At 40.8% G+C, this 17,025-nt stretch overlaps 1 protein-coding gene across 1 annotated transcript in view; it reads right to left on the bottom strand.

Moving 5' to 3' along the window:
* Positions 1-17,025, bottom strand: part of PPM1H (protein phosphatase, Mg2+/Mn2+ dependent 1H) — a 130,780-nt gene that overhangs the window by 57,325 nt on the left and 56,430 nt on the right. Inside the window, exons 2-3 of the mRNA XM_027682161.1 lie at positions 12,369-12,537; positions 5,969-6,313 (exon numbers count right to left, since the gene is read on the bottom strand). Of these exons, the coding sequence (XP_027537962.1) occupies positions 5,969-6,313; positions 12,369-12,537 (514 nt within the window). The remainder of the gene's footprint in view (positions 1-5,968; positions 6,314-12,368; positions 12,538-17,025) is intronic.

The following is a 17,025-nucleotide window of genomic DNA, read 5'->3' as shown; positions in this document are numbered from 1 at the left end:
AGAATTCAGAAGCATAGGAGAAAAGATGGATAACTGTTAGGGCCTCATTATCAGAATTTCCTTGACTTAATCCAGTACACAGATCTAGTTTTTCTCAAATCATTTCTGTTCCTGGGCTCTTCCATCTAGTTGTTGTTCAGAACTCAAATTTTCTACCATGACTTGTCAGAGTACATTCAGTGCCATACTTTGCTTGATATTTTCTTTTTCAGGGGCAGGGAAAATGGGAAAGAGGGAAAGGCCTTCCTAGAGCTCAACAAGATTTGAGGGGGAAAAATAAAGCAAAATAAAATAAAGCCCACCAATGCCACCAACTCATTCTGACGTAGAGACATTGGCTTTAAATGAAATACTTTATAACAGTGGTGCTGGGAAAGTAGAGCAGCACAGACACAGGCAGAAACCCCAAAATGCCTCTGCAGTCTTTACAAGTGTAAAAGGTCTCATTCTAGACAAAATCAGACTGTATACAAAGCTTTCCTCATTTTCCAGATGGAAAAAAATTTCAGAGCAAGTTTTTGCCAAGGAAACAGATAATTTAGTCTGAGCTCTGCCTTCCGTGCCAGGATGTGTGCTGTAGCAGGTGGCAGAAGCGGGGTGCCCACAAGGGTTGACCCAGGCCTGGTCCCACTTCCCTGGGTGCAGGATGCAGGATGTGGGATGCAGGAGGACGGAGCACAGCTGCAGAGTACATGGCGACGTACGGAGCAGGTGAGGGCGGACAGGGCGGCTTTCTTCACCGCGAAAGCCCTGGGACAGGCCAAGGCCCGGACCCCGGAGAGGGCGCACGGCTTGCGCAGCGGATTAACCACCTCTCCCGAAAAAGCCGCGCGATGTCGCCGCCGCCGCCCCCGCACTGTGCCGGAGGCTCCGGGCCCCGGGACGGCCGGCTCCTGCCACCTGGCGGAGGCTCCACTACGGGGCCGCAGCTCCTCCTCCCGCCCTTCCCGCCCCGCGCGCCGGGAGCTCCCCGCGGGCAGTCCGAGCCAGGCGGGACATGCGGGCGGCGAGGGGAGACAGAGGGAGCACAGCGAGTGCGGCGGCACCGAAGTGCGGGCCGACTCCGGTGAGGGGTAGATATGCACGGACCTTGAAAACAGACCTAGGTGCATTAATATTGCAGTACTGTCATTGCAACAAGTTAGTATACTGCAACAACTAAAATAACTGATTTTCGCCAAATCACAGAATTATTAGGGTTTGGAAGGGGCCTCTGGATATCATCTAGTCCAACCTTCCTTCCAAGGCAGGGTCACCTAGAGCAGGTTACACAGAAATGCACCCAGGTGGGTTTTGAAAGTCTCCAGAGGAGACTCCACGACCTCCCTGGGCAGCCTGTTCCAGTGCTCTACCACTATCAATGTAAAGAAGTTCTTCTTCATGTTGAGGTGAAACTTCTTGAGTTTTAGTTTACGGCCATTGCTTCTCGTCTTGTCACTGGGCACCACGGAAAAGACACCACTCTTGGCACCTTGAGATATTTATATGCATTAATGAGATCTCCTCTGTCTTCCTTAGACTTAACAGGCCCAGCTCCCACAGTTTTTCCTCATAAGAGACATGCTCCAGTCCCTTAATCATCTTTGTGGTCCTCCACTGGACTCTCACCAGTAGTTCCTTGTCTTTCCTGTACTGAGGAGCCCAGAACTGGTCACAGCACTCCAGATGTGGCCTCATTAGGGCCGAGTAAGGGGAAAGGATCACCTCCCGCAACCTGCTGGCCTCACTCTTTCCATGCTCTTTTCATCTATAAGTATCCTCAGACCAGGGCCCTTTCATCCAGGATCTCAATCTTGCTATGACAGAAAGTAGCTTTTCTCCCTATATACACAGTATTACGTACCTGCCTTTTTTAATCTTTTTTAATAATTTCAGAAAGCATAAACACAAAATTAACTCCTTAGTCTGCTTTACCTCAATCAAAAAGTCATCAGATGCCTGTAATTCTGTTTAAACCCTCCTCATCTCTATTGGCTATATAAGGAGGTGAAGCTTTTCAAAAAGAAAACTGTACAACACAGGCTGCTGTCTCAAGACTTTTCAATTAATTAAAATGGCACCAATCTAGCAAAAGCACCTGCCTAGATTTCATCTAAGTGAAAAAAAACTCAATAAAGAGGAAAATCATGATACAATGTATGCAAATGTATACCTTCCAATAAATCATACAGACTAGTTCTGTGCCAATTTTTCCCATCTAAAATTAAATGGGGTTCAGTGTGGAATAGGTGCTCTCTCCTCCTAATCTTTCTTTAAAATACATATAACATCACACACATGTATACCAGGTTAAAGTGCTATAGTTGGTGCTTCTAACCAATACAGAACACCACTTGGAAGCATCCCTCCTGGCTCTTTTGAACTGAATCTATAAATGCACATCTTAAAACTCAAGAGATGAAACTTAGAGGATTTGACTTATGGCACCTTCAGAACTTGAGCTTCTTTATTTCCTTTTAACCGGAACAATTGAGATACTGACAACTGAGCATTTACTGATTTTTAAACAGAACAGTAAATTATCTGAAAACACAGCATAAACTTGCTAATCCCAGTTACAACACAGAGAACACCATTTAGAAGTACTTTAAAATGGGGACAGCTTAATTGTTAAAAGTTTAGGGCAATGACTCGGTCTGTGTCAACTTTCCACAGTGTTTTACTGTGTGTAGCTGTCAGACAAGAACTGTCCAAAGAAACCCACACCAAACAAAGAAACAAATAATTTTTTCAAGTCTTTTAAAGCCACAAATTGCATTTTATTTGAGACTTGAGGCAAAAACAGGGAGACCTTAATTAGAATTCAAGAGGAATTTGGGGAAAAAAATAATGGTATGCTAAATACTCCCAGGAAAAGGGGACAAAACCACCCTTAGATAAACCTGTCAGGCTGGACTGTTTAAAAAAAAAGTATCTGTATCTACTCATCATTTTCACCTGCTTCATAGGACTCCTTTGCAGCAATGGGTGTTCCAGGAAACACCACCAAGAAGTTTGCCTTGGCCCAGGAAACATGAGCTTTCAGCAAGTAAAATGATACCCTCTGCTGGCACAAAACCCTCGTTCATTATGCACATCTCAACTGCATTGACCCAACTCAACGACATCCATGATGTTCCAGTACAAAACAGGGCTGATTAAACAATATGCTGTCAAAGAGGCCCAAAATCTTCATGAAAAGATTACCAGGAGGATAAGCTAGCAGGAAGTTAGACAGAGGAAGATCAATCTTTGCAATTACAGATGCGACACAGGAGTGTCGATCTCATTAACTGCTCCCTTACATAGGTAAATACTCTTTTGCCTAAACCAATTACAAGTGCAAGACTTCCCCAAGAGCTTAAAGTAGGTGTAATTATCTATTGCTTTTCTTAGTCCGACCATTTTTATAAGATTTACTTTTAAAGTAAAACTTAATGCTGAAATTATATTGCATTGTGGTAGACACCGAGTCATTTGTGTATCAAAGACAGATGAACTTCAGCCCTCTGATAAAGAGTAAGTGGGAATTAAAGGTATTGGATCTGTAGCATATGAACAAAGACACAGGAAGGAAAATATTCTGTTTAGAAACAGGAAGAACAGATTACTATAACCTATACAAGGAATACCTAGTCACCATAAGTGTAGTGAGTTATCCAGGGCTTCTGCATTTGTCATACTCTATCCACAAAAGCCCTCCCAAGCAGTCAGGCACCTGAACACAAGCTGAGATGGTCTTCTGTGTGAACATGTACCGGAGATGTGAACGCAAAATAATGCAGGGCAATAACAACCCTGCTCAGTCAGACACATTCAGGAAAGCAGCGATGGGTAACCCACACGCTGCTCTCATTAAAAAGGTAGAGCGCTTGAAACAGCCCTTCTACACCCTTTTACCTTTGCTGCCCAGTCCCATGAAAATCCATTTCCCATCTCTCCTACACTTGCAGACAGGAGAAAATCATGCCATGCTCTCAGAGCCTGGCAGTCTTCTGGCCTGAAGATTACGCCAACTGAAGCATGAAATTAGTGTCCCTCTCTTAAGCATGCTCTGAACCCATCAGGGCACAGTGGATGGACATGTCATCTTCTCCCTCCTTTCTCAACAAAGAAGGATTGAGCAATCGAGTCCTCCCTTTCTGAAAAGGCATGCTAAACTGACAGGAGACTTTCACGCGTCCTCCTCTTTCTTTTCATTTAGCAGAAACTGAGCCCACTAGCCATAGGACATAAATCTGCTCGCATACCCCCACACTGAACAATGACAAAACCATGGCTGTGAGTCCTGCTCCTGGACAAACCCAGTTACAAGTCCAAACCCAGTTGATGGGTCTGTTTGTCTGCACTTTCTTGGGAAGAAAGAACAATCCAGCAAGATAACTGTTATTCAGAATTCAAAGTGAAGTACTACTTGTAGCAACAACTCTAGTCTGTAACTGCACGTACTGAGCAAAATTCCTATACATCAGGAAAAACTATGATTGAATACTTCTTTTCAGACAACAAATAAAACCTCTGGGAAACACTGATTGGTTCAAAAATCTTCTTTTCAAATAAGGAGATTTTCTGAAAACTACGGTAACAAACTTTTGAAAAAAGAAAAAAGAACAAGATCACATCTTCCAAGACCTGATCCACATGTACTCACTGGTGGGCCAAACCTCTGATCTGCCTGACAGGAATGATTTTTAATAACGTGGAGAACTGAAGAGGGAAGATGTGGAGCAGCTACATCAATTACAGAACAGAAAAAACAGCTTCACAGGGAAATAGATGGATATTCAGTTTCCATAGCCTCATGATTTCCTCACAGTTGTTCATGCTGTACATAACTCAAGTGGGTGGTAGGAATGTGCTTCATGCCCCACTCACCCACTCCCAACCTGCCTCAGTGAAGAGCTGCACACACTGTACAGGCACTGCTGTGCTTTATGAGACAGTCCAATGCTAACTTGAACTAGAGGTCATTGGACCAAGGAGGCTGCCCCTTATCCACGTCCCTGATGTGACTGTTTATGTCCTATTCATGTTGTTTTTGGCAACAAGAACAAGTGCCAAGAGTCTTTGCTACTGTTTGGGCAACAAGGCTTTGTAAAGTGCATACCCATATACTCAGCCTGATAATAGCAGCCAATGCTGAAATCTGCTACTGTAAGGCAATACTAATCTTTATGTTAAAAAAGGAGGGGGAGAATAAAAAAGAGGAGATGAGAAGAAGAGAAGAGGAAGAGGAAGAGGAAGAGAGCATAATGCTTCTAAAAGTCAACTGATGCCTTAGAATTTTTAAGACTTTTAGCCTTTTGTAGATTTTAATGTAGCTGTAGTTTCACTTTCGACCGTTACTTTCTCACAGTTTGTGTGGCACAATCCTGCAGCTTCCATTTAAACGTCTTTTAACCGTCTTTTCAAAGTAATAGATTTTTTGCAAGAATCTTCCATTGGGATGTGCACCTGGACCAGAATAACAAGAGATATGGTAGACAAAACAAGATAGAAAGCTCAAGACACTTGGAGGGACTCCAGTGGGGCAGTTCTGAGGATGATACCCTAGCACAAGGGGTCTTAGGATTGGATGTCCCCATTAGATATGATACTTAGTAAGGGATATAAAAGTGTAAGGATTCTGTATGTGGGCATGCGCCTTTGTACTCCGTGAGCTAGAAGGCCGCCATTAAAAGAGCTGCTCGACATCTTATCTATACTAAATTCGCCTGGTGAGTTTTTTTCTCCCGATTTTAGGCAACACAAGTAATCCATAAACATTGCTGTAGTGCTACCTGGGACTTAAGGTGCAGTTCCTGCCTCACAGGGATGCACTTGGTAAGCTTGAGGCTCTTAAATAGTTCTGTCCACACTCAGATGGTGTTAAAGTAGCGAAAGGGGAAAAAAAAAGAGAAAGAAAACCCCTCTAAATCTTCATCTTCTCCAGGTCATGTAACTTACTAATGTAAGCAACAAGGACTTCAGAGCCCTGAGATGTACATACCATTTCCTTGAATGCACTTTCTATGGCCCCAATAACCAGGCACTCGTGTGGGATCTTCTTCTCAGTGAAGAAGCGCGTTGGAGGGGTGCTGGGCGAGCCTGGGGCCCCCACACCACCACGCAGGGAGGCCGCCCGTGTCAGCGTCCTACTGTTGGTGGCCGGGTTATCAGGCTCCTCTCCTAGGCAGGTGGGTGGGAGGACAGCTGTGTTCCTCAGGATGTCTACAATCTCCTGCAGCTGCTCCAGGATATGGTGCTGTAGGAGTTTGGAAGCAACCACAGCTGCCCCTGACCCAGCGTGTCCATCAAACAGAGACCAGTAGTACAGATTGATCCCGTCTGAGTCCTGGAGAAGCAGGAGGGGAAGAAAAGGAAGGAAGAGATAGTCAATGTTACACAGCTGTGAGTGAGTAAAGTTCAAGCATATTCTTAACCAGTGCATCAACAGCATACTCACCTACACAGCAGAGAGCTCCTCCAGGAGGAGGAATTCAGCAATCTATTGTGCACTCTTAATTTCATAACTGAAATGCTAAGATAAGGGAGTACTAGATTACTTACCATAGTAAGGATCATACAGGATACATACCAGAATGTTGGAAAAACCAACACACATATCCATTTCCGAATGCAGCTCCTTAGCCAGACCCACCCACTTACCCAGCCTGGTAAATTCACCAAAAAACCTGTTGAGATACTTCCCCCCTGAAGGCAGGACTGGCAGCTGTACTAGTTTGCTCTGGGCTCAGAATCCCTCCAAGTTCACACTACAGTTGGCTGTAAAATTCTGCCTAAGTAATTTTTAACAGTTAACAGGATTAGCAACTAAAAAACCTGCTTGTATAAATAGATTGCTATTCATGCAAAATATAAAGTATTTTGCCAACAGAAACAAGTATCTGAAAATGAAAATATTTCAGCTGAAAACAGACTATTTATTCAAAATGGCAACACTGTGCCTCCTGGGATCTGTAGATCAAACTACTTCTGCTCCCGTTCTTCTCATAGGGTTTGGCTCCCTGGCCAAAATCCATGCCATGATGCACCATGGACAATGCTTCCACAGCTTAAATCCTCATGTCAATTAAAGGTGCTATACTTCTTTGGAAATGTGTTACCTTTGGGGTAAAAAAAACAAAGGCATTACACCTCTGATTGAGATGAAAATATTTTACTTCCACCTAAAGGAAGATGACGTTTAGTCATTGTTCTCCTCCTGCCCCTAAACTGTAACAGAACCTTACAATTAAGAACAAGTTCACAATTGCCCCCCATTTTCTTAAGTTCTCCAAAGCAATCTACATAACTGGAAAGTCTGTATTATAAGCAGTCAGGGGAGATGATTGCCATAACACTGCTCTCATACAGACATTCTGTGTGAGATGCTCTAGGGCCTTAACTTCAGTTGTGATCTGCAGGCATTATTGTAATCTAAATATGAGTCTTCAAAAACTTCTCTGTATTCTTACAAAGCTTCATTTACTTTTGAACTAGCAAAGAGGAAAACCACTGATAACCTATTAGCAATCTAAAAAAGGAAAAAAAACCCAAACTCTTTCCCCCCACCCTGAGATTAAAAACAGCTCCTCTATTTAAAGAAATTAATTCCGCAAAACCATACCAATTCAATGGGAATTAAATATATGGTGCCATTAAAGCAGTGATTCAGAGAATGAACAAGGGCCAGCAATCTGGGCACACAGATGAGACAAAATGCACAAAAAGGTCCTTGCTTTTCCTTGCACAAGTATAGCCACCAAGCGTTACCTATTTCAGTGCATATGCATGGTTGTCCTCTCTTACATTTAAAAGCTTGAACTTCTTCCCCAAAAGAATTGACATTCTGCAAACTCAGAGAACAAGACATCTATTTTTACTAGTACTGGCAGTATTCTGTCAAAAGTAGTCTTTCAAAGACCAATCTCCATTTGTTCTTTTAACTGGACAGAGTCCTCAAATAGGAGTGTGATCAGTCACCAAAGTGATTTATTTTAGATTTTCATTCAAAAGATTCTATTTTAACAGCAAGCTGAATAGCTACCAGAAACATGAAGAGAACACAGATCCTTCACTGCACTGACCTTACAATTCATCTCCAGAATGTACCAGGAAATTTAATAAGCATCAGGCTCCTCAAGTGCTGACCTAGCTTTCAGGAAGGCTCAGTAGTCTCCTGGGTTTTGAAATTGTAAAATGTAATTAAGACATGCAAAGTTCTGGGTCAAGCAACAGATGAGAAATCATAAAAGAAAATGCATATATTTACACACATATTTGGAGCTCAATTATAGGAAGAAAACCTTAGCAATAAATAGTAGTCAATTTGGGATGAGCTTTTCAGGTAAGCTAGACAGTAGTCCTACATTGCAAACCATCAGATTTTTGTTATGAAGCTAATTCCAAACAGACAAATAAAATCATGTTGCCACTAAAGGTTTATTCTGAAAACTATAACCTATCCTGAGCATTACTGTTCCAGATAGGAACTACACGTACAAAATGCATTAGAGGACATCCTTAGCTGTCATAAAATCTGAAGTGGGCCAGCAACTGCCACCCCAATCCTCAGAGAAAAGCCTCCTCGTGTTACTGATTATATGTTCAGCTGCCTATGGTAGGCTACCAGCCTTGTGTCACACAAAACAAATACACTGTACCATCTTTGTGCAAAGAAAACTGCAGAATCAATAATCATGTATCCTCACATTACAATGACAATTAATGCATCACATTAAGTCCTGCAGCCTGTCACCATGACAATATCCTGGCACAGGATTCCCATTTCACTTGCTGATGGTTTTTCAGTATTCATCATTGAAGTATTCCATAGTTAAAGGCATTTAAAAATAGTACCAGTGAAAAAGTTGTGCAATTTAACATGAATGCTCTTGAATGGGGACAGATAGCAAACATGATTAATTAATCAAGCAGTAGTGGAGTGGGGTGGGCGGAAGGGGAGAGAAATAACTTAGTGTTGAATTCGCAGTCTTTCCTTTCACTGTTCTGCTCAGTTTATTACCCACTCTTTCAAAAACAAAAACATGTTTATGCTCTTTGACAGGCTTCCTTAGATTTGTGAGTGTGTCAGGGCTCCATCTCCCCATTTCTGGCCTGCCACCTCCTCCTTCCCACTCCTAGAAGCTCCGCAGAGTCCACCCACAGAGTCAAGGCCATGATAGCGGCACCCAGCTTGAGTGGAAAACACGTGGATCTCTGACTCCCTTGTGCTGCCTTGCCAAAGTGCTGGGCTGGATTGATGGAGTTAACATTAAACAACAATAATCACAGAATCCCAAATGCAGCTGTCATTTAAGCTTGGCAAACTTCCCAAAAAGTAGGATAAAACAAAGATGATATGGCCTTCTCCACGACAGCTTCTGTAGAAAAAAAAAGAAAAATCTGAGGATGATGAAAAGGACTCTCTTAAATGAAGAGACCATTAAGTTCCAGTGCCTATTTTCCGTACGCTCCACACTTTAAAAAAGTAAACAAGAATGGAAGAAATCTTTTCTTGCAATAAAGTGCTTCTCTTATTCCTTTCTATTCAGTAATTCTGTAAGGTGCTCCACCTCATAGACAATTTCATATTGTGTTTTACAGTGGGATTTTCCTCTAAGGCATTTACAGTATTCAGCCTCTGGCTTTCTTACTAAATACTTAATGGGACAATATTCTATCGTTCACTGTAGAGTCTCAAGCTGGTATTTCTACATCCTATTCAGACAGATTATGAATCATATAACACCAAACTCATACACTCTTTAAAAGATATTTGCTAACAATGCTATGAGAGGGCAAAACACAATATTATACCTCACAGTATAAAGATACGAAAACAAAAATATGACACATTATAAAAATGTGTGGGTTTTTTCTCCTTTTTAGATATATTCAACCAACAAAAGATGTAGCAATGAAAAAATCCTACTAATTGCTAATGTAAGACTGCCCTCTAGGAGAAAACTTTCTCAAGAAATATGCTGCCTGTTATGGGAAAATATATTACAGATTTAAATTCACAAGCTGTGGTCTAATAACATGGTAGAATAGGTTTTATACAGCTAAATAATGAGTGCTATAGCACTCATTCCAGTGCCATGTAGACTACAGAAGTAAATCTATAGATAAGAAAATATAAAGAACAATATAACAAGGAACTAGAAAACAGTATACTATATTATATGAATCAGCTGGCTCCTGACTTCAGACTTTATGCTAAGTTCTGATCAAAATATGTCAGAAATAGAATCAAGAATGGAAGATCTGAAATAAATATATCTCTTTCAAGAAATTTGAAAGGGAGTGACTGTTTATTCCAAAATCAAGATGAAAGATACAAAATCAAAGTAGGAAATACACTAGTGAAGAGAGGAAGAAAAATCAGGAATTTCATTAGATACTTCTCATAAACACTGGGTAACTAGAAATTTAATGAGGTTGACATTAAATTTCAAATGGATAAAAACATTCAGCTTATCGACCCCACCATTACAACACCATAAAAGTATGACAACTGTAACAATAGATCTTAACAAGGCTTGTTAAGATGCCCTTCCAATAATGAAACAGTTTTAGATCCCTGTATTTTTAATGCAATCTAGACTTATTAACTATGCGATGTTTGGAAAAAAGTTCCTTCTGAGGAAGATGATTGACCATGCAGTGCATGGCTTCTGCTCCTGAGAATCTTTTGATACTGGAAGTTACTTGGGCTTTGTGAAATAATGCTACAAAGCTTTTTATGTCCAATGCATGCCCCCCAAATATGAAAACACAGTCAAATTCAGCACAACATATGCACACAGGTACATTCACCCACACCCTAGATGCAGAGGCCCTGACCAGGTATCTTACATGGTGGGTCTAGAACTTAAATGTGGTGCGAGACCAACACTAGTATCTCTGCACAGCATCCAGATGTGCCTATCCAGGCCCGAAGTGTGCATAGGGGTCTTTGCAGTGTGCCTGTGTGCACGGCACAGCCATTTCCTTTGTGTCAAACAAACCCATCACCTGGACCAAGGACACTGTTGCTTATCTTGCTGTGTTTTATGTACACGAACAAGTACTGTGGCCAAATGCTTGTTTCATTAAACATCATTAATGCATACAGAAGTTAAATACACTCCTAGAACCAAGCATATGCATGAGCCAACTGCAGACAGTTGCATGAACTTACTAGGAAAGACTTTTAAAAACAGATTATTCAAACAAATTCTGTTTTGCTTTGCATGACTCTACGTAGAACTCATAGTCCCAGCAAGTTCCAGGCACAACCCTTTATCCAGGAGTGTGCAAATATATACTTGAAAATAGAAATCCACACAAATGAGAAGCCATAGTCTGCAAAAATCACTGAATTTTGTGTTATGAATGACTTTACCCTACCTGCACAAACCAAAAGAATCTCCTGCTTTAGTAGTTCATAAAATTAAAGAAGGCAAGTATCTGTCTGACACTGGCTGAAGATGTGGTTTAATCTACAGTGGCTTAGATATAACATATTTTAACAGCCTCTATGATTCATATAGGTCTTTATCTGAGCCCTGAGTAGCTTCAGTCCAAACAGCAGCTAATGTAGCATCCACAGAGCTCCAAGTACTGCAAATGTGCCTACAAGACAGTGCAGAAGCTTAGAAAGAGCAGACTGATGTTGACCTCTGGTTGTGGCACTATGAGGCATCTGTGTATATTAGAGAATCATAGAATGGTTTGGGTTGAAAGAGACCTTAAAGATTATCTAGTTCCAACCTCTCTGCCATGGGCAGTGACGCCTTCCACTACACTATGTTGCTCAAAGCCCCATCCAACTTGGCCAAACTTCTCTGGGCAATGTGCTCCTATGCCTCACCACTCTCTCAATATAGAATTTCTTCCTCATATCTAACATAAACCCTCTGTCAGTTTGAAGCCATTACCCCTTGTCCTTTCACTACAGGTCCTTGTAAAAAGTCCCTCCCCAGCTCTCTTTAGGTACTGGAAGGCTACTCTAAGGTGTCCCTGGAGGCTTTCCTTCCCCTCCAGGCTGAACAAACCCAGCTCTCAGGCTGTCTTCACAAGGGAGGTGCTCCAACCCTCTGATCATCTTAAAATTTTTCAAGATTATATTTCAGAAATTAAACAAAAAGGAAAATCCAAGGAGTTGACCAATCCTTGCTCATCTTTAAACTAAACCACCTTAGATGCAAGGAGCATTTTTCAATGCAAAAAAAAAAATCAAAAATCAAGTAGTAGAGCTAAGAAAAATATAGTGAAGTGTTCTGCATTTAAGCAGAGATAATCAATAAGAGGTAACTGAAAAGATATGAAATATTCAGTAAACATCTTTTAGTGCCATATTGCCACATCCTTTTATATTTATTTTGTACCTCTCCACTGACAAGATACAGAAGTCTGCTTACTGAATTGTCTTTCAGCTGGAGACCTTCTCCATTGGGCAGTGATGACCTCCGTTTTGCTGAAGAGTTCTTGTTTGGTGTAGAAGTACTGCCTCCAGCTTTTTTCTTGACAAAGAGGACTTCACAGCTGGCTTGATCTTCATTGTGCGTGCTCTTCCCTGCATTTATTACCCTAAGAAAAAACAAAACAAAAAAAGAAAACATTGCCCAAGTTAGCAAAGCACAGAAGCCTCCATCTGTGTCTTATATCTGACTCAAGACGTATGGAACCAGAATCTAGCAATATTGCTAATACTGACTGAATTAAAATACCTGTCTGGCTTACACATATACACACATACACAAATGCATACTTGCTTGTTTACATGCACCTACGCATGACATAACAAGCATATTCTGTAGAACTATACGAATAAGAACCAATGGCATCACGAGCATATTTTACCCTTGGGCATACCATACTTTTCTTTAAAGGGACTACTTAATGGTCAAAGTTGATAACAGTATGCCTCCCAGTTGAAACATGAGATCCGCAGTTGCTTTCCTACCTGCAAGCCTCTCTGCTATGAATAATGAATCTGTTGGCTGTCGAGTTCCAAGTCTTGCACAAACAAAATACCTGTTATAAATCTACAAAGCTGTTACTGCTAAAGGCAGTCTGTTCAAATGGCATATACTAGAAATGCTATGACAGAAATAGAAAGGAAAGACTTTGCCTTATATTCCGACAGGCTAGTCAAGCTTGCTTGTACCACAGCAACACAGTGGTGTATACTACATACACCCCTCTAGTACTGCACAGCATAACCCTCTACCACAAAAAGCCCACCTCAAACCATCTGTCCCACCTGCAGCGTAGACAGCAGAAGATTTGCACTAAGAGCTGCAGGCATGCAGAAACCAGCACTAAGAGCTCCGTACAAGCTTTGAACAGCCAAAAGTATCCTGAGACTTACACCACAACTTCCTTGTTTTGGTCAGGCTGAAATAACAGCTATTCCACTAACAACAGTTTAAAACCCTAATCAGAACTCTACATTATCCAAAACACTGTGGTTACTGTCATCCATCCCAGAGGAGTCAAGCTCATACACATTTTCTGCTTTCTACATGAGAATCTCACCACAAACTGATGAGTTTTGCTTCAGTTTGGCACGTGCTTTGACAGTCCTGGGTTCACTTTGGGAAAACCTGTGTAAGCTGAGACAACATCTTGTTCCAACCAAGCAAAGACACTGTCACTTTGATATAAGCATGTCTTCTTCCACAAACACTATCTACCCATTCCTCTCTACTACCAGGTTTGAGTCAACAAGTTGACCAATATTCAGAGACGACTGGACAAACAGTTTCACATCAGGCATGCAATGTCTTTAAAAACAACTACTGCCTCCCCAGAAACTAAAAGAGCTTGAAGGCACATCATAATGCTGATGGCAAGTTCAAGATATAACTGACTTCTTGATCTCTAACATTTTCATTACAGTAAAACTTTACACAATAGGAAAACACTTGCTAAAGGTTGTTGAAATGAAAAGAAATCAAATACCAAAGGAAGGCTTGCAGGGGACTCTGCCGCAGCTTGCCTGATGTTGTGGAAATGTCCATTCTGTGTCAGCCTTGCTTAAAGGTAAGAGATTCGTTTGACTTTGGAGGAGCAATATTTGTGACACACAAATGAGTATTTCTGCCTCTGATTAGAAAAAACAGTCTCATTTTTCTAAGAAAACATACATCCACTATAATTAACTGCTTTCAGAGATGGAAAGTTTTCCTTACAGTGCTAAATGTCACACACTGCACTCTATCTATGCACAATACCACCAGTCATTTACAAGTATTTCTTGCAAATAAACACTAATTGTGGATAAAATTACTTTATAAAACACACAGAGAGCAGAGATGAAGGAGCCTTTTAGAAGCAAGGCACTTGTGAGCAATTTAACCACTCACCCCCTCTAGTGCTTAACCTCTGGGCAATTGGAGATCAAATATTGAGATGTAATAAGCTTCCAGTCCAAATACTCACATTTTCTCGACATTAGGAAAAGCAGAAGCATATATTCAAACATAGGGGCAGGGCAGATGGACACACATACACACACCCCCCACCCAAAATCATGAATAGTAAAGCATTCAAATCAGCTGACCAACACCCATTCAGTTTGAAATGCCACAAACATGATTAAAATACTGCAGCAGCACAGAAAGCGTAGTTTTATCAGATCAGGAGCTAATCAATAGTCAGTTTAGCTGATCAGTCCCTAACTAATGCTGCTGTTTTCAATCCCATTTTAAAAAATACAAGAGACAAAAGCGACTCCTTACAAAAATCAGGGCTTTCCTACAACTTATTGTTCCCTGTAAAAGTCATTCACGTATTGGAGTTGCCCTAGTTTCTTTTTCTGAGCTTAGCAATGGACTTCAGGACTTGTATGGTGGAAGACGTCATGAAGTATAATGATGAGTTAAGTTATGCACAATATGGTACCATTTTATAAAGCTCTTGCCAAGAAAATTTGTCAAGACACTGAATACATCAGAAAGACTATGAGAACAAAGTGACCTAACAGACTAACTTGGCAGTCAGCTACTACGAAATGCCTGGACTTGAAATTGCACACCAAGCACCTTACTAGAACAGGATACAATCAAAAGGAACCTGGCAACACTGAATACTGAGAGGACATGGGAGTTGGGGTGTCAGTGCAGTGAGGATGGGGGACTGAGGCTGTGAACAATACATCCCATTCTAGAAACCCACTATATCTCCCAAAATTCCAGTTTTCCTTTCTCCAGCAGAGGATTATTTTATTCCTTGTGAAGACCTGAACTTAACAGAATATCAAAACAGTTCTTATGGGTACTACCAGATAATTCAGGGTCTAGATGCCAAAAGCTGCCCCTCTCCTGACACAGGCACTCTTCTACTCCCATGCCATCACATCCCATCTCATACGCAAACCCTGGAAAAGGGCTGCACTGAAGCCCCATGATTTGTAATCTCAGAGCTTGAACGATGTGTTGGTGCCTGATGCTTAGCACAGAAGCTGGTAACATCATCTACTCTGCTTCAAATAGCTCTGACTTTGCTGCCTTTTGAAATCCTTTTCTCTCTGCAGTTACTTAAATCCCTCCTCCAGGCAATTCTTTCAACCAGCTTTCTAAAGCTGATTTCACTGATGTCTTTCCTCCTTGCTCTCCCAGACTGTAACTTATCAGGACAAAAATCACATCTAAGCTGCTTATACAAATAACAAAGCAGAACTAACATGATATTCATATGACTAAAAGGTAACCCTTAATTAGACCTTCAGAATTTTTTATGGAAAAATCTATCCCTCCTTCCATAGATGAAGTGCCTCAGCTTCCTAAGATTTCCCCTTCATATCTGCTTTTCTCTCTACCTCAAAAAATAAGTTACCCACCAGTAAAGTGAACAAAATGAGATAAAACACTCTCTTCTCACACATAAATACGAAAAACACCTCCCCAAACAAAACAATCTCCAATCATTTCAACTCCATTTTATCATTAATATTAATAATAAGACAAAGAAAAAAATTAATTAAAAATTATTTTTAAAAGATTGAGGTCTATGTAATTCTCTACCTTTTACTCAGATACGTTTTCAAGAGAATTCTTGCTTTTATTCTCTCCTCAAATTCTTCAAGAAACTTATCAAATGAAATGATGATCAACTCTGTTCAATCCCTTCCCTCCTCTCCCCTAATACCCATTTATCTCCTATCCAATCTTTTACAAAGTTCAACCCAAATAACATCTAATTTGGATCAGAGGCTCCTTTTTTTTTTTTACAGAGTTCACTGTCTCTACTGTGTCAAAAACATTGCTCAGTAACAGATAAGTAATTCTAAGGTTTAGTTTGTGGTATAGTTGTGCTAGTAAAAACATTCCACTTTCTGAACAGGAACTTCCTGAAGCCTGCACAGTGAGGTGGTAGGATTTGGTCACACTTGAAGTACCTGCATCAACCTTGATGGACACTTCAGTACTTCACCAGACTAATCTTAAACATGTCCTCAGCTAAAAGCAAATCCTCCTGACAAGAGCCACCTAGTTTGTTTGGCTCACAATCAGCATTTTGTTGGTATCTCATGAGACCCCAAATCCCATCTGACTGAATGGAAATGTAGGTTACAGTGTGCTTCTATTCTTCATTCAACAAACAAGGCTCAAAGTCATGCGCCAAGGTCACTGATTGCAAAATCCTAAGTTTATTTTAAATGAACCAAAGCAGGACAATTGAACAAATCCAAAACAGGCTTTGATAAGTTTCAAACAAAAAAAAACCAAACAAACAAAAACCCACAAACAAACAAACAAAAAAAGCTTCAGTCTTTTGAAGCATTTCTATTCAGTCCTCTACGGTTTTTTGCATAAATACCAGTACATATACTCTTTGGTTGTTTTACTCCTCCCTATATAATGCTCTTGGATATTACATTTATTTGCAATCAGCCAAAGTTCCAACCTGTGCTGTAGGAGGAGAGTTTTACCCAGGTATACATCTCAAAATCTAGAAAAAAAAAATATAGGTCCTTGGATGACTAAATTTTTTTTTTTTAAACTCACCAGGATAAAGGAAAAAAGCCCAGTAGAAATTCTGAACAATGCACAACAATAGCAGCGCATGCAA

This window comes from Neopelma chrysocephalum, unplaced genomic scaffold, assembly GCF_003984885.1.
Source record: "Neopelma chrysocephalum unplaced genomic scaffold, ASM398488v2 Primary Assembly neopelma1_62, whole genome shotgun sequence".
In the NCBI taxonomy this organism is placed as follows: Eukaryota; Metazoa; Chordata; class Aves; order Passeriformes; family Pipridae; genus Neopelma; species Neopelma chrysocephalum.
The sequence above is the reverse complement of the archived record's forward strand: the minus strand, read 5'-3'. Positions and strand labels throughout refer to the sequence as shown.